The sequence below is a fragment of the Achroia grisella genome, unplaced genomic scaffold (assembly GCF_030625045.1).
Source record: "Achroia grisella isolate CSIRO2021 unplaced genomic scaffold, CSIRO_AGI_Agris_v1 utg902, whole genome shotgun sequence".
NCBI lineage: Eukaryota > Metazoa > Arthropoda > Insecta > Lepidoptera > Pyralidae > Achroia > Achroia grisella.
This window is the reverse complement of record NW_026713060.1, coordinates 1,260,708-1,283,831: the sequence shown is the minus strand read 5'-3', so window position 1 is coordinate 1,283,831 and position 23,124 is coordinate 1,260,708. Positions and strand designations below refer to the sequence as shown.

Genomic DNA, 23,124 nt, shown 5'->3' with positions numbered 1-23,124 from the left:
ATAATAATATCCCTGGACAATTGCCACAGCGCCATCTAGTCCCAAGCTAAGCAAAGCTTGTGTTTCTCCGGTATCCTTACTAGACAACTGATGTTTAATATACAGATACTTTTTTTTATATACATACTCCCAGACCGATACAAACAATCATGAATACAAATATTGGTAACGTTAGAGGAATCGAACCCGCGGCCATCGGAAATAAACCGCTGGACGACCGAGGCGTCAAAATCTCATTATGGAATACTCGTAAGGTACGAGTACCTTACAAGCAGTGTTATATTTTTTAAATCGGTACAGAATTTCCGGAGTTCACTTTCCTCTTAAAGTAATTCGCTCTCTCTTTTTATAATATTAGTATACATATATTGAGCTAGTTTTTTATACTTGACTGAAGCTCTCACTTCCTAAATTGTGTGGCCTTCGACCAAGATTTTTTTTCATACAATGTTTTATAAAAATCTAACTAACAATAATATTTTGATTTTGTAATAATATTTTTATGCGTTGTTTTGTTAATTAGTAAGGAATTAACTATACTTATGGTTTGACAATATATGTAGTTCATCTCTTTTTCCTCCTTTTTTTCTCAGATAACTATAATGTGACATTATTTAAAATTATGACTTAAGTATATTGTTTTTAAATCCTTTTCTTAACTGATTTGAAACTTAATGTTCATTAAAAATAGAAACCATTTTGTAGTGTCGTGATCGAACCAGTGTTCAGTGAAGAAGTGCAGTGCAGTGTTTTAAACCGCTGCACTCCCCAAGGCTTTAATACCAATACATAAATGTATGGTTTTCATAATCAATAAAAGTTTTATAGAGTTTGAGAAACACTGAGACTTGAGACGTGTTTTGGAATAGCATTTGGTGAGTCGTAATAGCGAGACATCGAGTAACCCGATATATGAGACAAATCACACATGACTATGCTAAACTCGTAGTCTGTCTGCATGTCTGATATATTGCATGTGGTGCCATATATTTTGGATATTTATAGACAAAATATATTTGGCTAATAATTTTTGGCTTGACTCTGTAGTTGCCTCTTTCTAAAATTTAAAGAAGGCTTAAGTCTTATTTTGTCTGGAGATCATTCAGACATTTCGACTTGTCCTTAATTGAATTGAGTTCTCAAGAAATGCATCAAGGGATCGAATATATCAAATCGTATTTTATTTAATGATACTCAAGTATCTTCGTCGGCATTTGTTATTATTTAGAGTTTTATCGATTTATTAATAATCATTAATACGTGACGCAAAAATTTATACCCCTTTTTACGATAATGGCGCGGATGGAGGTGTATGTGTTTAATTGTTATTGCTGATTATTTTTGAATTTTTTATCATTGTCGAATGTCGACCACTTTGCGATTGCTAGTATAATATAAATATATGATTCATTTACATTTCTATAGCGTTTGGATATAAGTAAATTGTATTTAAGTTTACCAATTAACAACTATTCTATTTGTGTTGGATTAAAAATTCGACTTGCGTTTTCTGTAGTAGTACTTTTTTTCAATATAAAAGAAGTGTCAAATCACTGCAATAGTTTAAATCCGTTTAGCATTATGAATAAGACAGTTTAAATTTGTTTTGCACAATTTTGCAACGCGGAATCAGCAACGCATCGAGGGCACGCAAGACCGGTACCCACCCACCACAGATGTTGGAGGGGGGCCGGGAAGGGGACCTGGTAAGAGGGGGCATGGTAAATAGGTCGCCGTCGTTGCCGCATTCCGTCGCGGTTGACATTTCTTAGGAAAGCCTGTCTGGGATTGAATTGGAATTGACTGATGTGAGGTTTTAATAAGTCGCAATTAAAGATTTAAAGATAGAGTGAGTAATACTTATATGTAATTAATAATATTATGGATATGGAAATGCGTTTGTGATCTCTGAATGCTTTAATGGCTCTACCAATAATAATCATAATAACCCAGGTTACATACAGCACCATCTAGTTCCAACCTAAGCAGAGCTTGTACTATGGATACTAGGCAACTACTATTCTTTCTAAATATATGTATAATATACATAGGAAACAAACATGCTCATGAATACAAATGTTTAATTTTCAATCGTTGTCCATTCAAATATACATATATAATTATATATGTAATTGTTTTTTTTAATGGATGACAATGAAATGGTGCTCTTGTCTGTGCTAATGTTAGTGGGGCACCAATGGAGTATTATAAGATGAACAAGAGGTCCAATTAGTAAGCCCATCGTGACTAATTCACCAAAAATGTGTCACGATCATTTCCGAGGGCGAACCGCGTGGAGGTCAACCTGACATGGTAGCGTATGTTAAGTATGCAGACTTTTTTTTCTTATGGATGACAATGGAATAGTGCTCTTGCCTGCGTTAACGGTTTACATTGCGGGGCACCAGGGAGAATGATGAGATGAGCATGAGATCATGTCGGTTAACCCATCGTGGTAAATTCCCCGTTCAAACGTTCCAATTGTTCATGCATGTGTATTGGCTGATTTTTTTTTGACAATTTAGTAATTGGCAAAAATTTTACATACATGCTTGTAGTGGGACCCAATTGCATAGCAATTATCTGGCGTTCATATATTGTTCTATTATATATTTTTAATTGTTTTACATGCACAAAAAAATCAGCGAATGCAAAGTACAATAGTTATTTTCAGATTATGACTCATTTGTCCGACCTTGATCGATAGATATGAGGAAAGGAATGTCAATCTTGTTACTGCAAGTGTCCTAACTATTATTATTTAACCGTTCAGTAATTTAAGCACTACTGTTCAAAGTTCATAGATTAAATTGGCTTACTATTATGTTTTAAAAATGACTGCTTTTATCCAGTCATTGGATATTTTACTTAAAGAATAAAACATAAATTACGATAACATGACTGTGATAAAATATAAATCTAATAATAATCTATAACTTACTAAAAACTTACTATAAATACTATACATATATATTAGTATATTACTATTAACACAAAGACCACTAGAGCTGGGACTTCAAATTATTGGATCGGGATCTGAAGGAAGATAGCGATATATACAACAGTTAACGATGAAATAATTGCTAAAACGACTATGTACAAATATCCTATAAATATAACGTTAAATGCCAGTGCTTAATAATAAAAAAATATATAATTTATTAGATAAGAAAATTGCACAACGAGCAGTGCATACCTGACTGTAATTACGCTTCTTGTGACCAAGGTGTACAACATTTACCTCTATTGCCGACAAGGTACTAGACTTAGGGATGCCAACCGTTTGATACTGACGGGGAAAGGGGATTTTTAGTAATGGGAACTAGTAGTTTCATTAGATACCTTTACACGTACGCTCTTTGACGCTGGAATCAGCTTTCACTTCTTTTTATACTACTATTGTGCTGTAGTCTAGTGAGAAAATATGTCGTGTAGAGGCAGGAACTATTATTAACTGACCTGACTTCATGCTCATTCTATCATTATCCACTGGAGTCCCGCCAGTGTATACCGTTAGCGCAGGCGAGTGCACCATACTTTTGTCATGCATAAAAATAATGGTTGATACTCTTAAGTATGAGATCGTTCTTAGGTCTGAAGGCATAATCATCCACGTCCAATTTTGTACGAGATTACGAAGACCTACATTTACGAATAAAATTTTCAGTGTTGTAAGAAATATGTTATTTATTAAAATTGGCAACCCTGTATTGCTATTTTAATGGCAGTCATTTATTAAGGTTTCTAATAACAATTATTTGTGAACATGTGAATAGTTTTAGTTTTTATTTCACATTAGCAACCCTAATGTGGAATAATAAATTTCGCGCGGGTTCATTATTGAAGAAATATGTTTTTAATAAAATATTTAAAATTACAGAAGTTTTCAGTTCATCCATTACAAAAAGAACATCAAATCTCTATCTCTCTAACAAACACAGTGACACGCGATTTTTATATATTTCAATGTTAGTAATCATTCTACGAATATATTTATTAGTTCCTCGGACGAGGAACTAATAAATATATGTAAGTGTAAACCAAATCTATATCAAATATGTGTACGTATAACACAGTTTCACCTCAAATATAGGTACCTATTGTTTACTCGTACAGTTTATTCAGCTGACGTCTAAGGCTGAAAATGGCTGAGTAATATTACACGAGTACCTATACGTGACACTTTTTAGAGTTTACTGATTAATTAGTGAAATCTGAAGATTTCTATAATCCACTGTGGATTATAGAAATCTTATTGTCTTATTTGTAATAACTTGTCTGTTTCACAGATTAAAAATTGTTTTTTATAAATATTTAATATGCTTAAATTATGCTGTGTAAAACTATAGATACTGTAAAAATGAGAAAGTAGTTGTAGATACTTATGTTGTTGTTGTTTTGCCATAAAAATAGAAATAATCTTTATTCAAGTAAACTTAATACAGGCAGTTTTGAACACACACAAGAATGAGTAAGAAACTTAAGTGTTTCTGTTTTAATTAATGCTGTTCTCAGTAAAGACCCATTAACAAGGATTAGGCATGTGACATTCGACATAGAAGCTATGTGCTCAATCTTTATGCTATCAGATAGTGTCGTTAACGCTATGAATTTTAAGTTAGATTTTTTTAGAAAAACATTAATATCTTTTATAAACAATTTTATAACAATCTTTTTTACAAATAAACTAATTTATTTTGTATATTATATTGAATAATCTATAGTAAAGACAATGATTTACACTAATCTTTATTTTATACATAGGTATCTAATAAGGAAGTGGTATTGCAATGAAAATATTCATGGACATCGATATCGATAGAAATCTTATAAATTAGTAACAACGGAAACAAATATTAATTATGTTTTAAATGCTATTAAAATTATATTAGTTTACAATACACAAACTCGTTTAGTGATTACGATGGGCGTCAAGGTCGTTGATAATATAATAACAATTACTGGATGTAACAAATACAAGTAGATACCTAAATTCGTGAATAAAATCATTATATTGCTAAATGGCAAAATTTAATTCTTACGGTTTATTTACGTTCTTCTAGCCTAATAGTTCTTTGTTTGAAGTTCATAGGATTGTAATAGTGCGGGTGTATTAACCTCGTCTATTTTAGTTGCGGCTGTCAGGGTGCGTCGTACTCTAGGGGATACATGACCTCTCCACCAGTCATCGGGGTCAAGGACATGGAAATTGACGTGGTATAAGTATTGTGAAATCGACTAACAGTCACTTAGTTATTATCTAGTTTTTTCTTTTGTACATTAAAGTTAAACATACATCGTGTTTTATATATATTTGTTGAAGAACATGAGTTGTATTGTTTGAATATTTAGTCTAACGGGAAAGAAATTGTGTTAAGAGATAAAGACAAGTGCTAATGTTTGTTTAATAAAATAAAAATGTTATGTATAAAAGCGGTTATCGCGGTCAAATAAATTCTGTTTTCGTGTAAGTTACACCTGTTTTCTACCGGCTCTATCACAATGTATGGCTTGATAGTGTAACGTCATACAGATAGTGGTGTGACCTTAAGATAATTATCGGTCGACGCCACAGCTCACGCATCGTCTTATCGACAGTTTACCGAAGCAAGGACATCGCAATGGCTATATATGTATATAAAAGTAAAGCAACAATGTTTTGTTAGCATTTCTGTAATTTTAATTTCTAATTAACTGAATCTTCTAAGTTATACCTATACGACACTAATTAATAACTTTGTTTTTATCGATCAATATATTTGTTAAATTATGTATTTAAAAATATTGAACTATAATGTTGTTTATTAATACAATTAGAAAGAATTTGAACTTAAAATATAAACAAATCATCTAGATAAATTACTTAATTAATGCCTTGCAACCGCAGATACATTATGAAAATATTCCACAGTACAGAGATAATCTGTGTACTCGCAGCAGACAAAGCTACTCGTCTGGCGTATCGTACAAATGACCGCTCGGCCTTGTCTAGGCCACGATGACGCCATCTTGCGTGCGGATGAACTTCTTTTATTGGGACATCAAAAGTGTATCTATCTCATTCCCACATTAAAATCGTTTACCTCAAAGAAAGAATCGGCAAATATTCAATCTCAATTGCTCGATTTAAATTTAGAATAAGAAAACATAAAGGCCATCTCAGGATTTTCGTTTGTCTTTAAGTTTTCGTAATATTCCTTGATGATTAAGGAATTAACCTATTGATTTCATTTATTATAGTAATAAAAATATTACACAGTAATATTTTAAAGAAAACTGAATTTTATTAATTCGTTTGAATATGTAGCAAAATATCATAAACCACTGAACTTATGAAAAAAATATTTTGCCGTTTAAAATGTTCCAGGTATATAGCTTAATACAAATAATCTGCTCCTTTAAAAATTTCATAACAGCATCTTTTATAGATACAATAGTTATATATGCTTTCTTATTGTTTTACTAATGCAAAGCAATATAAAATATGTTATCTATTAATATCATGTTCTAGCACAAGTTCGAACATATCTTGAGGATGAGCGGTCTCTTCGTAATACAGTTTATATAAAAGGAAAAGTTGCACGCACTTTATGTACTGTATTTTGTGTTGTAAATAAACTATTTTACATTTTAATTTAAAAATGTATACACAAGTAAGTCAATATTTCCAAATTACTCGTTGCAACGTCAAATATCAGTCAAAAGTATTGTGTAATTAGTAATTAAATGGTTGCCAAGGCAACATCAGTCTACTCTGTAGCGAAAAGTGAGATATCTGTGGGGGCAAGGGACTTCATTGGACACTAATTGGTCCGCCAGACGATCGTGTCTGATATTTATCTGTTCCTTTTATAGTCAATCTCAAAGTAACCATTTCGTAATTTATGATTTATGTTCGTGTTGCTAAAGTTGCAGCCTTCGCATATTAATAGTCTGACAATAAATTATTTAATAAAACATGACTGTGTTGTACAACAGCAAGAATTCACATTTACAAGTAAATAGCTACTTTTTATAAAAATCTTGTTTATTTTATTATCTTTGTTTACTGGTATTTAAATTGATAACGTGGATTAGAAATTATGACGATGTATGTTTTATATTTCCGTTAAACATACACAATAATATTTAGAAACAAATATTATACTCATCAGATACATTACTGGCAATATTATCGTGTCGTGTAGCTTGGTGGTATTGGGAGCGGCGGACCAGTCCTGCGCGAAAGGCGAAATGCTCGCGGCCGGTCGCCACAACCGGCTCTGTGAAGGCCGCGTACCACCTCCCCCTCTCCACAATCAACTGTGGTTGCCAGAACAATTTTATCGATAATTATGTGTTCTCTCTATATAGGTATCTATATAATTTTAATATATATAATTAAATAACTTACTCCCTCCAAAATAATTGTAACTGTATATTCAATACGTATTTAGACAGCAGATTAGATAGTCATAATTAAAACATTAAGCTATAATTAATGTCCATACATTGGAAACGGCAATTCATTCAGTAAACTGTCTCTGACGCATTACCTACGTTATCGCCGGCGAGCTTCGTCCTCTGCGTAAACAAAATGCCAATGACACGGGGTCGTTTCGTTCTATCGATAATAATATCGCAGCGCTATCGGCAAGCACTAGTCGGGCTCGCAAGGCCGCGGCACGACGCGTCGCGTACGTGTACAAATACACAAACAGTTCGAAACTTCTACACTTTTTGGTTCTAGATTTAATTTTAATAATTTTGTTTAGTTTTCGTTCATGCGAGGTAAATGTCTTTCTTGTGCAGTTATGAATTGATTTTTCAAAAACGTTGACATCTTAATATTGAGTGAAGTCCGTTAAACTTCCTTAATATTGTATTTTTTCTAATTTCTATTAATAAATTAAAAAATAAAACATTTATTCTATTTTCATGATAATTATTTAATTTGCGTTTAAATTAATTAATGTTATTTTTTCGCAGGTTAATCAAGATGCTGTTATTATCATCGGATTATAATCCTTTGCATCCGCATTTGGCTACAATACGGCTAATCAAAAGTATCACCCACGGCACATCTAAGCAAGCAACATTATGTAGTAATCACGCCGACAACTCAAGACTGATGTTTGATGCCTTAAAAATGTGCAAGAACGCAAGATGATCAATATTTTTCTAAACATTATGCGGAAAAGACAATAGTTTTTGAAGATTTACGAGCGATATTTTTGGATGTTATTTTAATAGACAAATGTTATGTGCATGGTGCTAACGGCTCTAGTGTGTAGTGTGAGCAAGAGTCGATAGATTGAGTGTCGATAGTTCGGTGGTGATGTGAATTGGTGTAGGTGTTGAATACGATGGCGAGTGAAGGTGATCCGGTGAAGGTGGAGGGTGTCCACGTGTCCGTCACCACTATCAGCATGACAGGCCCGGAGACCAGCAATGGTGAGCCTATTTCATTTATCTATAGTTATAAGCGTCATTGTTCAATTGCTGTTTTTACACATATTTATATATGTTTTATGTTAAATATATTTAATTAGATCAGAAATACTATGAAGATTATTAATTGGCATAGGACAATTTTATATGACAAGTACATGTAAAATTACACCGTTAATCTTCCTCAATAAAAATATATAAAAAAAAACGTGCTTTTCACAAACATTTTTTTAATTCTTACATTCTGTATATATATTGTTCGTAACTAATATCATATATATTTAAATTTTAATTAATTTAGTTATTTTTGTTATTATTGATACAAACTTGGAATCTATAGCCATAGATTTAAAAGTTTATCTAAATATTGTATATATAAACTAAGATTCCATCGCAGAATGTATTAAAGCCCACTTACACTTACACTCTTTAGAACGGTAAATTATTTTAAAAACGTACATATAATAATATACATTGACATGCAGTGGCTCAATTTCTTGCATAGTTTTAATTTACTACACCCGAGCGAGGCGGGGGCGGCCAGCTACTATAGAAGTATAATAATAATATTTGTTTATTATTACATTTATGTAATCCATCCATGAAGAAAAATATTAACATCATGCATACTTATACAAGTAACAGTTATCAGTTCCCAGTATTTCCCAGTATACTATAAAAAATATTGTGATAATGTTGGTGTCATTGACCGGTGGAGCTCGAACTTATCCTTCTGCTGTTGTGTATAAATTACACATTAAACATTCGATATGACCATAAAATATACATATAATTCGTATTTGGAGACGGTGTTAATGTAATTTAGCATAATTTTTTATAAGGCCCACAGGATGTATCGCATAAAATATCAATGGAATTAAATAAACCTGGATAATTGACGATGGAGTGTTCTGAGGATTCCGTGACGTTGCAATTTAAATAAAAAAAATGGTTTTCTTATTTGAGTTGTCTTATATACGGAATATTGTAAAATTTTACAATTCTACAAACCAGAAAGTGCAGTGAGGTTATGGAGGATCGGTCTTAGAAATATGTCGATGTTGACATCAAAGCCAGAAAATATTGATATTTTCCTATTAATATATTATTTAACATCGATGAATATCGATCATCCCTATCATATACTTTTTAATAAATGTTTCAACGAGCCCTAAATTTTTATTAATGATGATGAATTTATGAATATTATTTGATATACATTTTCATTAGCTTTTCTAGTGACAAAGGTATATTTTTTTATTTTGTTTTTTAAGTTAGGCTAGGATAGTGGTTAGTAGTAGCTAGACTAGTGGAAATTTTCTATAGTGTAGTAAGTTTATGAGAATATGACTGTAAATTTGTAAATTTAGTGTCAATAAATTTATGAAATTAGTTATATATAAACGGATAAAAAAAGATGGATGGACTGTGTGAAAGGTGATATTGAAATAAAGGAAATAAATAACGAGATGGCTGCGAAGAGGGATAAATGGAAGAAAAAAATATATGACGCCGACCCCAAACAAATGGTATAAGAAAGAAGCAGATGATGATGCTATGATACACAGTGATGCTATAACTAATAAAATTTTACCTTCTCACTGTTGCATTCTTAATACCTACTAATGTAGTACCTAGTTTTTATCCGCGACTTCGTCATCTTTAATAATAATACGTATCAAACGTATCAAATTTCACGTTAAGTTGAATCATTACAAATAAATAAGCAAGTAATCTCACTTTCACATTTGTTTTTTTGATCAGCAAGGAAATAAGGATGTGAAAGTCTGTTTGCTTTTTACCTTTGAGTAAAGGCAAAACAATAATTAGCATTTTCGATCTAAATGAAAGAACAAATCATGAAATTTTGCACGAAATATTTCGAGAAATATTATTATTTTGACGACTTCGGTGGTCTACCGGTTTAGCACACCGCCGTACTTCCGATGGTCGCGGGTTTTTTTCCTTGCACGGTACAAACATTTGTATTCATGAGTATGATTTTCTTGTATTAGTCTGGGTGTTTTCTATGCATATTATGTATGTATTTAATTAGGTATTTCTATAGTTATATAGTACCCATAATACAACTCTGCTTAGCTTGATTAGATGGCGCTGTGTGAATTATCCTAAATTATTATTAATTATATTACAAGCATTTTCAATGGATGATAACGATATAGGGCGCTAACAGAATACGCTGGTGAATCATCAGTAAACGATTATGAAATACGAATTAAGTCGCGATGAATTTCTAGGGAGTAACGATGATGGTTCCTAGGAGGATCCGCGTGATGGTCGACCTAACAGGCAGGGAGCTAGCAACAGGGCCATTAGGGAAGAAAGGAGATTGTTAGTAATATGAACTGATAATCTTATTGCTACCGATATCAATGTACCATATAAGGTTGACCTCCATACGGTTCCCCCTGGAAACTATCGTGATAAATTCTTGGTGAATTTGTCACGATGCTAACTGACCTGATCTCATGCTCATCTTATCATCCTCCACTGGTAACCCGCCAACGTAAGTCGTTAGCGCAAGCAAGTGCACCATTCCATTATCACACATAAAAAATGGCGTCATTAACTGTTATGGCAGTAACAATGCCTTCCCCTCTTTTATAAGTACAGGGTGTATACGTTGTCTGTGTTTGTAGAATGTGACCTGTGTTGACACTGTTGACATTGGCCCGTCTTCAGTCTGACATTGACGACACATACGACACCGTCTGCCCCGATAGGTTACTGCACATATTTTACGAAGTCATCCGATTATAACGATTCCTTTTTGTTTGTTTAAATGAATATAGTTTACGAACTATACAAGAAAGCATAATATAATTAATTGGTTATTAACGTAATAGAACCCATATCAATAATTGTAAAAATTTTGTTGAATTTATTATGTGCACGCTAATGTGAGAAATGTCTAAACCGATTTAGGTGCGGTTTTCACACTAGTAATCTTCAATTAAAAGTTTGTGAATGTTTTGGTACGAAGTAGCGTTTTCAGTTAGTATCCAATAATTATGCTTTTAGTGTATCTGTAACAAGGGATTTGACGGCCTCAGTGCTCTAGTAATTTGCTCACCGCCTTAAAATTCAATGGCCGCGAGTTCGATTCCCCGCACATACAGACAGGTACAGTTTTTTTGTGTTCATGAGTACGATTTCTTGTATTGATCTGGGTGTTATGTATGTCACAAAAAAATATTTATATACAATCTCTAGTACCCATAACACACCTGCTTAATCTGTGCCTAGATGACGCTGTGTGAACTGGCCAGACATATTATTTTTATTATATTACTAGCTGTGCCCGCGGTTTCACCCGCGTGAAATTTATAGCCTATTTGTCATTCTGATGTATATATATATATATATATATATTACTGTAAAGTTTCATCAAAATCTGTTCAGTAGTTTTTGAAAGAGTAACAAACATCCATACTTACAACTTTCGCGTTTATAATATTATTATTATTAAGATTAAGATATTATAATTATATGTATTATTTTGTGTTGTTTTCAGTCCAATTCTCGTACAGTTCAAGTGGGGTCCGCATCAGCGTCTCTTCGGATCCCCACGACGAAGACTCCACTGATGCCGAGGTCTCCAAAATTGATTTCAACCAGCACCAACACGAGGTTAGTCATCGGCCATGAAACATCTTACTGATAGTGTAAGCCACGTCGTTGCTCTCGAATTCGGGTAGAAATTATCTTGTGTTAATTTAGAATATCTATAATGACAATAATCTTTATTTGTCTCAAATAATAAACTATCACAATTGCTGCTTATATTGAAATATTATAAAGAAGCATTCATCGAGATAAAACGGTCTATCTATGTAACAAATTTAATTTGATTTTGTCACAGCGTAACAGACAATTTTGTCGTCAATATTAAAGAACAAGATTGCCACCACTTTAGTCATTAATAGCCTGTTTCATAGGCAATACAGATGTTTTAAAATAATTAATTGTAGTTATATGCAAATATTAAAATGTTTAAAAACATAAATGCAAAATCCACTGGCGCCAGACGGCGAAGTTTGAATAATTATAAAGGTCATGTTTCATTAGATTCCGACTACTGAGTCATATTTTTTTTCATAACACTATTAAAAGAGTCACGTTCTTGTATCTTATGATTTTGTGATTCAACCATACCACAATATATGCGTCGTTATTACATTGTTTATCAATCTATACATATAAATAAAATTGGAGTGTCTGTTTGTATTATTGTATAACCGTTGTAGTGTTTATTAATATTGAAATAACCGTTTTATACTACATGCAAACTATTCATAGTTAATAATGTATAATATAAATTAAAATATAAATAATGAAAATAAGACCTTTGATTACATAACATTAAAACATTAACTTAGTATTATTATTAGCATAAGTGTTATTAATAATAATAGTTACCCTAAAAAAATCATTAAAGTCAAATTAAGCAGAACTTGTACTGTATATCAGTACAAGTGCTATATATAGCTATATTCAGTACCAATAACTGATAGAAATAAATATGTAGTATTTATTTATATATTCAGATTCTATAACTTAATTCCTACATAGATATTCAGGTAGGCTTTGTACAAATAAGAGACGTAGATGGCCTAGGTATGTCTGTCTCAAATATTTCTGGTTCTAAATTGCTTGCATTGTTTTGAAGGGTGGGCGATAAAATTACCAAGCGAGTCACCTTAGTCCTCCTAAGTAGTAGTTACCGTTGAACGATTGATGTAATTAAGGTTATTTACAGGTAAACATGCGAAATAAAAAGAAACGCTCATCGAGTGGTGCCCAGTGCGACAATCCAAACGAACGGGAGCGACCTATGTCATGGGAGGGAGAGCTCTCCGACTCCGAGATGGTCATTGATACCAGTGTCAACAATGGTAAGTATCTAACAAATTCAATAGCATTAATCGTATTGGACAATTTTAGCCAGTCGTGAACCGCCCAGTATAGTTCAGCTATTTTAGTTGAGGTAGTATGGGCAAGAAACTCAAATCTCAATATATTTAGATATATTAGTCTTCAGTATGTATGTTTGTCATCTAAATAAATACGGTTCGATCGATTTGAATAACATTTTAGGTGCATATTTTAATGAGTTCCTGGATGGATTGAATATACAAATAAACATGATGACATCCGTCGTCCCCCTAGTATATATGCTTTTAATCAGTCGTTAATAGAACATACATAATATTGTTTTATCAATGTAATTTAATTTATATGATAATAACATTGATAGCGCTTGTTGAAAGTAAATGCACTGTTATTACTTTATATTAAAATCATTCCTAATCTCTTAACATTTTATGTTAATGACGATGAAATATTGAGTGTGCTTGCACTAATTCTTTTCCTGGCGGAACACCAATGAAAAGTATGAAATCGGTTCGATTAGACCATGGAGGTAAAATTAGCAGATTAACTATATCTATTGGATATCTCTTAGAGTTATATCTGAAAAAAAAATACATGGCTATGGAGCCACTAACCTGTTACTACTATAATAATTCATTCTTTTATTATCTATATAATGTCGTTCAAAATGTGCGTCCATTACACACTAAAACTACAACTGCAATCTATATGTTTGTTATTGTAAAGTATACATATATTTATTGCTAAGCTGCAATCGAGTGTATCTGCACTTCCAAAAGATTGACTGGCAGAGAATGCTATAGTTTTAAGTTCCTCTTTTATACCATATTTTATAGGTTAATGAAGCAAATAAATAAATAATAGTTTAGGCGGTTCCTATGTGGTCTATATTTCACTAACTAAAACCTGAACTGTTACATTCTTTGCCAGTCTAAGGTATACTGTCCTGTATTTCTTAGAACGGAAAAGCTAGGTCAACTAATCTAAATTCTAAATCTAAGCTAGGTTAACTTTTTTTAGATGACAACAGCAGTTCCCTTGATCTCCAATCGTCACGGGACTCCATAGACACCCTCCGCAATGTAACCATCAAAACGGAACCTCTCAAGACGGAAACCTACCAGTGTGTAGATGATCAAAGGGTTCTCGATTTGCAATATGCAGCGCCATTGCAGCCGCACCAGAGAAGTCTCAGCATGAACAGGGTGTGTATTTGAGATTTTCAGATCTAATTGTGTTCTTTTTACAACATTATATAAATGATATTAATAGTAATGAATCATCTTTGTCATATCGCATATCCAAATTTTTAAAATAATATTTAATAAATCAAATTATGAAATTGAATTAGGTGTCAGCAATTTGTCATGATTATATTATACATATGTTGTTAATAAGGCCATTGTAATTGTGGTCGAATTTCAACTCTATAGTAATACCAGAATATGCTATATTTATTTGCAATATACAGTAAAAAAATACAAATAGTGTATTAAATTCCATATGTATATTAAATACGATTAAAGACCGAATTCAAAGAACTGTTAATTTCATGAAATGTGATATAATCATTAATTTTGCGAACGCATGTGCCATTAGCAGGTGTCTGTCTGCACATTGACCTTAACAACAACTGCAGTTGTCAGCATTTTACATGTGTACAAGTAAAATGTAAAATATACTAAATTTAAGAGTACTTTATCTATTTATATATATATATAAGATATATAAAAAAAACTAACATGGGCGAGACATTATAAACAATTTATTCTTAATAAAACTAATTAATATTATTCAGAAAAAATGTTTAATATTTCTATCTCTTTCTATTCTAGATATCAGTACTCACGGATACTCCGCCCCTCTCGCTCGCACGGCGTCCATCGTCACCCACGAGTAGTGCGAAATCTCTAGTGTTAGACCACAACAATATTCCGATAATGCCGCAGACGTCGCTGGGCGAGGTCCAAAATTTGACTATCAAAAAGGAGGGCCTATCACAGTTATCAGGTATATCACAATCAACAATATTTTTTTTATGAAACATTTTGATCTGACTGTAAATGTATTTGTTATTTTTTTTTTTAAATTATCTACGTTTATCTTAAAGTTTGATTACATTTATTTTTGTTTATAAATGTTAGTGGGATGGTGCATCCCCCTAACTGTATATGCTGGCACGACAGTGAAGCATAGCATCACAGCTATGGAGCAGTCTGATTTTTTAATTTAATTTGATTATACTCTGCCGAAAATAAAAAAATATCTTGAATATGTTTAATGCTTAAATTGTGTTATTGAGTATACAAGTTAAGTGTATATCTTTATATACTGTACTGATTTGCACACCGATTTGAATTGTTTATTATGGTATTGTAATAATGAAATAAATAAATAAAACAAAAATTAAACAAAGACGTACTCAAGCTGTAATTTGTTCAAAATCTATCTAAGAGGTGTACGAAATCTTTACGTAGTATAAAATTAATTCGCTTCCGCGGTCTTCGCTTAGATCTTTTAAACTTTAACGAATTTTAATGCAGTTTTTAGCAACAGAGTGATTGTTTATACATGTACAGTTACACCCATTAGAAGCCAGGACGGGTAAGTAGTGTAATATTAATTTGTTATAATCTTATTTCAGAGCTAAAATGCGAGCCATCAGTAGGCATGGACAAGTTGCTGGGTGCATTGCACGGCTCTCCACTTTTGGGGCGGCTTCCACGCGTGCAGTCCAGCGCCAGTACAGACTCAGCAGTACATTCTATGTACACACACAGGTACTATTGATCCTATATAATTAATACAATCTGTATTATACCATGAGATATTATCATGTTATATAAAATTCTCGTGTCACAGTGTTTTTCTTTTTCTTCTTCGAAAAGGCTGAACTTAAATTTTGATGAAATTTTATATGTATACTCGGTAGGTTTAAGAATAGGTTGTTATCTGTTTTTCTAAACGATGAAGATGGCTCACAATATATTTTATTTTTATTTTTGGCAACAGTTTTATTTTTTATGATGTGAAAACGAGCCCTCTTAAATTTTTATCCTTCTTCCACCTATCTTTTTTAGTAACGCCATTAATTTATATGGCAAAACAACGTTTGCCGTTTGCCGGCAACTCTCATAAGAACAGAACCAAAATTGACTACATACCACTTGTATGAGGAATAAATAATAATAATATAAAAAAATTACCAGTCCAGTACCTAGGACGGGCCGTGCCAAGTCTGTCGTTAGTTTATTTTGCAATTATTATTATATATAGTTTAATTTCTCAGCTGATTATTATTATTAATTTGTTGCAGTGTATACAGCAGCCCATCAGCGAGCCCCCGCGCCTCGCGTCACTACACGCCCTCGTTATCGCGTAACAACAGTGACGCGTCGCATTCATCCTGTTACTCGTATAGCTCGGAATTCTCGCCCACACACTCCCCTGTACAGGTATACAAATTTGAACTTTATGCTTTTGTTGCATTTAGACGTATTTTGACTGCTTTTGGATAAGCAATTTAAAGTAGTTTATTGACTTTATTTAGTTTTGGAATGTCAAGTGGTTTGCTAAAATTGATAAAATCTTTCTGTTCATGCGATCTAGAGTAATTATAAATGTACATTTATTTAATTAACATTTGATATTTTAAATAATAATACATCCGCTACTGAGACAAACATTACTATATAAAGATAAAATCTTTGGCAGAATTTTTTTCTGTACTGATGTGTAATGTTTATTATGAAGACAAACATTACTTTGTAAACTTAAAACTTGAGCAGAAATGTCTGTACTGTAGTGTGATGTTTATGCAAAAACATATATTTATTCAATTAAAGTTTTGTCTTATTAATTTATTCCTGTTTTAATCTCAAGGTAGTAGGTTAAAATGGGTAATCCGAAAAAATAATATTTTATTGTATTATAATGGTGTGCAGGGTCGACATCCCCACGTGGTGTACCGTGAAGCAGCGGCAGCGGCAGGTCCGTTTCCAGCTTCACCAGCGCATGACGAGGACGCTGACACAACTGATGACCGTCTGCATCACCACCAGGGAATCAGTCGACAGCAGCTTATCAACAGGTCAGTCTTAAATCAACGGAATCACTCAAATCTTGTTTATTAACAGTTTGTAACGTATTTGGATTCTTTCGTATAACATATTTAGAAGTATGTTTCGATGACCTCTTGTTCTCTTGAATTAATATATCAAACGACAGTTTACAATTTTTATAATTTTGTATTGCTTTTAGTTTATGAAACTTTTATAGTGCTTCCCCGTGACATAGAGTCACTGTATAATATAATTTTAGGTGAAAAACAAATTAATATTTAATTTCATCTTACCACCGCAGCCCCTGTCCGATCTGCGGCGACAAAATCAGCGGTTTCCACTACGGGATATTCTCGTGCGAGTCATGCAAGGGTTTCTTCAAGCGGACCGTGCAGAATCGCAAGAATTATATGTGTCTCCGCGGCGGGAACTGTCCGGTCACTGTTGCCACCAGGAAGAAATGCCCTGCTTGTAGGTTCGACAAATGCCTCGGGTGCGGCATGAAGCTGGAAGGTAAATGACTTATCTATTTTTGTTTCTTTAATGTAATTTATATTTTTGTTACATTTTCAACTGTTTCTTAATAGTAGTAGATTCTAAATCAGACTGCATATTTTGTGTGTATAAGTATGTTTCAAAATCCGCATGGTAATGACTAATGAGGTTTTAGTTTGAGCATTGCTCTTTGATGCATTCGTATCTTAATCACATGATAAATTTAATCAACTGCATAACACTTCATCTTCATCAATGTAACCAAACAAAACACATACCTAGATTTGAGTCAATTTAGAAAAAGCCTTTTAAAATTTAGACTTCGAGTCACTACCGAGAATCGAATTCAGGATCAGTTTAAACGCAATACATTGCGTTAAGTATGTAGTACAAACACAAAATCTATGACACGTCAAGTATGTTTTTTAATAAATAAATATTTTTTTAACAGCAATCCGCGAGGACAGAACCCGAGGTGGACGCTCCACGTATCAGTGTTCGTACTCGCTGTCCGGTGCATCATCCACGGGCTCTCTTCTGTCCGCACACGTACCCACCACGCTCCGGCACGCCTCCAGTCTCACATGTGTACGTACAGACTATACTGTAAAAAAATAGAAAGATAAATATTTGAAATAAAAAAAAAACAAAACCAGATGGTGGAGACCACAATCGAAAAAAAATAACATCGAACGCCAGAGACAAAAAAAATATAAGAACCTTGACATGTATGACTGTCCTAGATTATTATTTTTTTTGTATTTGACTTTGAATGAAATAAAGAATAATAAGAAAATATGGCAAAAAAGAGTAATAAACAAGGAAAATAATGGAAAAGATATAAAATATGTAATAATGAAATTAATATATAGAACATATTTAAAAATAGAACATTCCAAAATGAAATATAACTTTTTTGCTTATTGATAAACTTAATGTAATTTAATTTTATAGGTCAATGGACCTGGCTCATACAACAGTAGAGGGGAACCAAGCAATAGCCGATTAACGCCCGACATACCACCGTTATTACAGGTGAGGTATTTTTTTATAGATGTTATTAACGAAATAACCAAAATGGTTTCCAAGCTCTTATTACTCTAATTTAATTTACTTAGATTAATAGAGAGTTAATAAATAATATAAATGTATTTCGTACAGGAAATAATGGAGGTAGAACACTTATGGCAATACAACGAGTCGGAACTTAATCGACTGAGCAAGTCGCCCGGTAGTCCGTCAGCCAATCCCCTGCTTGCGGCGAGCGGCATCACGGCCCAAAATTCGAGTCCCGACTTTCTGGCCGACCTGTGTAATATAGCCGACCATCGCCTCTACAAAATTGTCAAGTGGTGCAAGAGTTTACCGCTGTTCAAGAACATCTCCGTAAGTGTTTATAAATACATATATATATATGATGCAGACTTTTGTTAGTGTAGGTTATGATTATTATGTTTCAATAAATTTAATTTGAAGATCTTTCCATTAGATTTTTGATTGTGTCAATTAGATTTAGAAAGTGTACGTTTAGTGTACGTTTTTAGTTTCATACTAATTTTGTCATCCACTTTCGATTTTATTCTGGAACAAAATCTTAAATTTGACTAAGGTAAACTTTATAAAAGTTTGTCTGTGTACATACCTTACTTTCAACTATTTCACCCATTAAAGCAGATTGCTTTGTAAGATGTATTTCAGTTAAAGTGTAGTAAAATTACAGCCTCATCCTTTCATTCTCAAATATCATTGACTTTTTAGACCTTCTGAATGGCAAAATATGATAACATTATGTCCATAGTGCTGTTTATATATGTGCTTACATACATATGTATATACATTATGTACATATGTATTTATGTATACCATCAGATGAGCATTCAGCTTGTTTACCAAACAAAATTACATTAACCTTATGTGGTGTACTTGGTAGATCGACGACCAGATCTGCCTGCTGATCAATAGCTGGTGCGAGCTGCTGGTGCTGTCGTGCTGCTACCGCGGCGTGGGCACGCCCGGCGAGGTTCGAGTCGGTGGAGGTCGCGGGATCACGTTGCCACAAAGCGCCAAGTGTGTATATTTTTATATAATTTTCTTTGTTTTGTATAAGTGTATTTATTTTGATACTATCAAGTCTATGACGCGGTACGCTCGCTACTCGCTTGCTTAAACGGCCATGCTGTAATTGATATTGCGCTGCTTTTTATTGTTATATTTAACTTCATTTCTATTGTCTATATTCTATTCTGTGCTGTACTTGTAACTATACTCTCTTTCTATTTTTATGTACTCTTCTAAGTATATCTGTGTTACTTATGTGGAAAATTATTTATATATCAACCAACCAAGTCGGACTTGTTTTGTGGATGGACGGACAAATGTATGTTTGTTACTTTTTCACGCAAAAACTACTGAATGGATTTCTATTACAGACACTTGGTATGTAAAAACGACCTATATTTCAGAATAAAATTGACCACTGGTATTACGAAATGGAGCACACATTTTAACTACACTATTCCAAGTATCTATCTTACAAGTTAATGCTCATGGTCCATTGATTACCTTTTTTATTTATTATTAGTGTTATGTATGATATAATTATAATCTTTAATGTTATTTACAGATTGGGTCTCACGCCGTGCATTGAAAGAATGTTAAGCTTCACCGACCACTTAAGACGACTTCGAGTCGACCGATATGAATATGTCGCTTTGAAAGTTATTGTACTGCTCACTTCAGGTAATAAAATCTTTCATTATAATAAGAACTCATTACTCATTCAGGAATAACTATTTGCCATTGTTAGGTCATCCTCCAAGTTATGATTATCGGTAAATTTGTCATAGTGGACTGATCTGACTTCAATTTATCGTCTCCCACCAGCAAATACCATTTTTTTCATGGATGATAATGGAATGGATGCAGCCACCTGCGCACACGTTTGTATGGCGGGGCACAAGTGGAAGATGATAAAATGAGCCTCAGGTTCGGTCAATTTGCCCACCGTGATTAAATAACTAGAAATTAACCACGATAGTTTCCAGGGGGAACCGCGTGGAGGTCGACCTAAGATACCAATATTGCTAGCAATGGGGACACTAGATTTCAATTTATCGTCTACCATCAGCAAATACCATTAGCATGTCCCAAGTGTGCAAATGTTTGACTAAACTTATAAACCATTGGATTTATTTGTGACAAAATTTTCTTAAGGGTCAATGAATTATTTAAATTTGCAATCGGGCACGGTAGACGGTGCTGCTAATGTTAGGACAGGACGATTTTCGTTCCGTTAGTATCTATATAAAGTTTAGTAATAATATTAATAATGGCGTTATTAAAATAAACAGATGCGCCAGAACTACGCGAAGCGGAGAAAGTGCGAGCATCACAAGAGAAAGCGCTGGCAGCGCTGCAGGCGTATACAGCCACGCACTCGCCGGACACGCCCGCAAAGTTCGGCGAACTGCTGCTGCGTATACCCGAGCTGCAACGGACTTGTCAGGTAACAGTCGATTTTGCATCTTAATCCTAATAATATTATAAACGCGAATGTTTGTGAGTATGGATGTTTGTTACTCTTTCACGCAAACACTACCGAACGGATTTTGATGAAACTTTACAGTAATATAGCTTATGTATCAGAATAATACAGGATATATTTTTTATTGACATTTAACACGGGTGAAACCGCTGGCACAGCTAGTTTATAATATTTCTGCTAACACTCAGATTCTTGATTACGTTTCCACATAACGTACAATTAAGTTCCGTGTAAAGCAGTCCGCATTACGACTCCGCGTTGAGAGCTTCCGTTCCTAATAAGCCATGTAGCATACGATAAAATAAACATGTTAATGTAGTACAATCATACCACCTGTATACTCACTACCTAAATAATATATGAAACAGGTATGCTAAAACGGCAGACCACCGAGGGCGTCTAAATAAATAAATTAAAAAAAATATGAATGTTTTTGGTATCCGTCAGAGTAGAACTTCGTCCACCATGTCACGACGGTCTGAAATTCATAACGTCGATAAACGTCAATAAAGTAAATTAAATCGAATATATTTTTTACACACACATATATCAATTTTTGGTATTCAGTATAATTTTAGTCATAATATTTATTTTTCTTTTGTTCACATAGTTTTTCATGCAAGTCGGTAAAGAGATGCTCAACCCAGCAAACAAGAATAAAGATGGCGACGGACCAAGCTTCAACCTACTCATGGAGCTCCTGAGAGGGGACCATTAACAACATGACCTCGGACTCTCGCTCAGGTTTTAAAATTAAAACACCGTAAACATTGCTCAAGACTCAAAATCTAAACTAGTTTTTTACGACGACAAATTCTAGTTCTTTAATCATAGGGACGGAACTATAATTAAACATATTTATGACATTTTTAAATAATCAACAACAAGAAATAATCTTTAGAAGATATAAAGAAATGCTCAATATAGTAACAGTAATAATTTGCCATACAATATGTTACATTATATATTTTCAAAGCAAGAAAATCGTTAATTAATGCAATTCGAAACCGTAGTGTTACCGTAGGGTTCACTACAATGGTAGGTAATTTATGGTTCTCATTTCAACTTTTTAAACATATGGTATATTACATTCAAATTGTTTTGCACGAAATTATTGTTCTGCTTTTACACTTTGAATAAATATATCCAAAATAGCAACAGCAACAAATTACTATCAAAAGTTGTTTAAGTTAAAATCTGAGATAAAATATGTATCATGTGTTGGTACCATTAATTAATTATCAAAATACCCATAACGGAGGATATTAGTGTAGTATCACACTGGCTAAACGATTCGGTATAACAAAACATATTAATATTTATATAAAACAGTTCCTTTGCCTTTCCAAGTGATAATGTATATGGCCTTTAAATAAAAAATAAGACTGTAATAAAGTCATCATCTAGAGTCAAATTCATATCGTTACATTCATCATATTAATATAATTATTGCTGTGCCAACAAATCTCATAATATATCTTATAAATGCATTTATTTTATGATACAATTTACATCACTAGACGTATTTTTATAAATTATATTATCATGTTTCATTATCAGTAAATATTAGTATATTGTACCTACTTATATAACATATATATACCCTATATATAAATCCGAGATAATAAGTGTTCATGATATGAGATACATAACTATGTATGAATTGCACCGCAACAGCAG

General features: G+C 33.0%; 1 protein-coding gene across 1 annotated transcript in view; it reads left to right on the top strand.

The window, feature by feature from the left end:
- Positions 1-22,446, top strand: part of LOC131853437 (nuclear hormone receptor FTZ-F1 beta) — a 36,062-nt gene extending 13,616 nt beyond the window's left edge. Inside the window, exons 2-17 of the mRNA XM_059204324.1 lie at positions 7,969-8,433; positions 11,966-12,081; positions 13,211-13,346; positions 14,365-14,549; positions 15,180-15,354; positions 15,989-16,124; positions 16,661-16,799; positions 17,289-17,434; positions 17,707-17,918; positions 18,352-18,488; positions 18,855-18,935; positions 19,062-19,286; positions 19,831-19,967; positions 20,524-20,639; positions 21,251-21,405; positions 22,055-22,446. Of these exons, the coding sequence (XP_059060307.1) occupies positions 8,346-8,433; positions 11,966-12,081; positions 13,211-13,346; positions 14,365-14,549; positions 15,180-15,354; positions 15,989-16,124; positions 16,661-16,799; positions 17,289-17,434; positions 17,707-17,918; positions 18,352-18,488; positions 18,855-18,935; positions 19,062-19,286; positions 19,831-19,967; positions 20,524-20,639; positions 21,251-21,405; positions 22,055-22,162 (2,292 nt within the window). The 5' untranslated portion in view covers positions 7,969-8,345 and the 3' untranslated portion in view covers positions 22,163-22,446. The remainder of the gene's footprint in view (positions 1-7,968; positions 8,434-11,965; positions 12,082-13,210; positions 13,347-14,364; positions 14,550-15,179; positions 15,355-15,988; positions 16,125-16,660; positions 16,800-17,288; positions 17,435-17,706; positions 17,919-18,351; positions 18,489-18,854; positions 18,936-19,061; positions 19,287-19,830; positions 19,968-20,523; positions 20,640-21,250; positions 21,406-22,054) is intronic.
- The last annotated feature ends 678 nt before the right edge of the window (positions 22,447-23,124 follow it).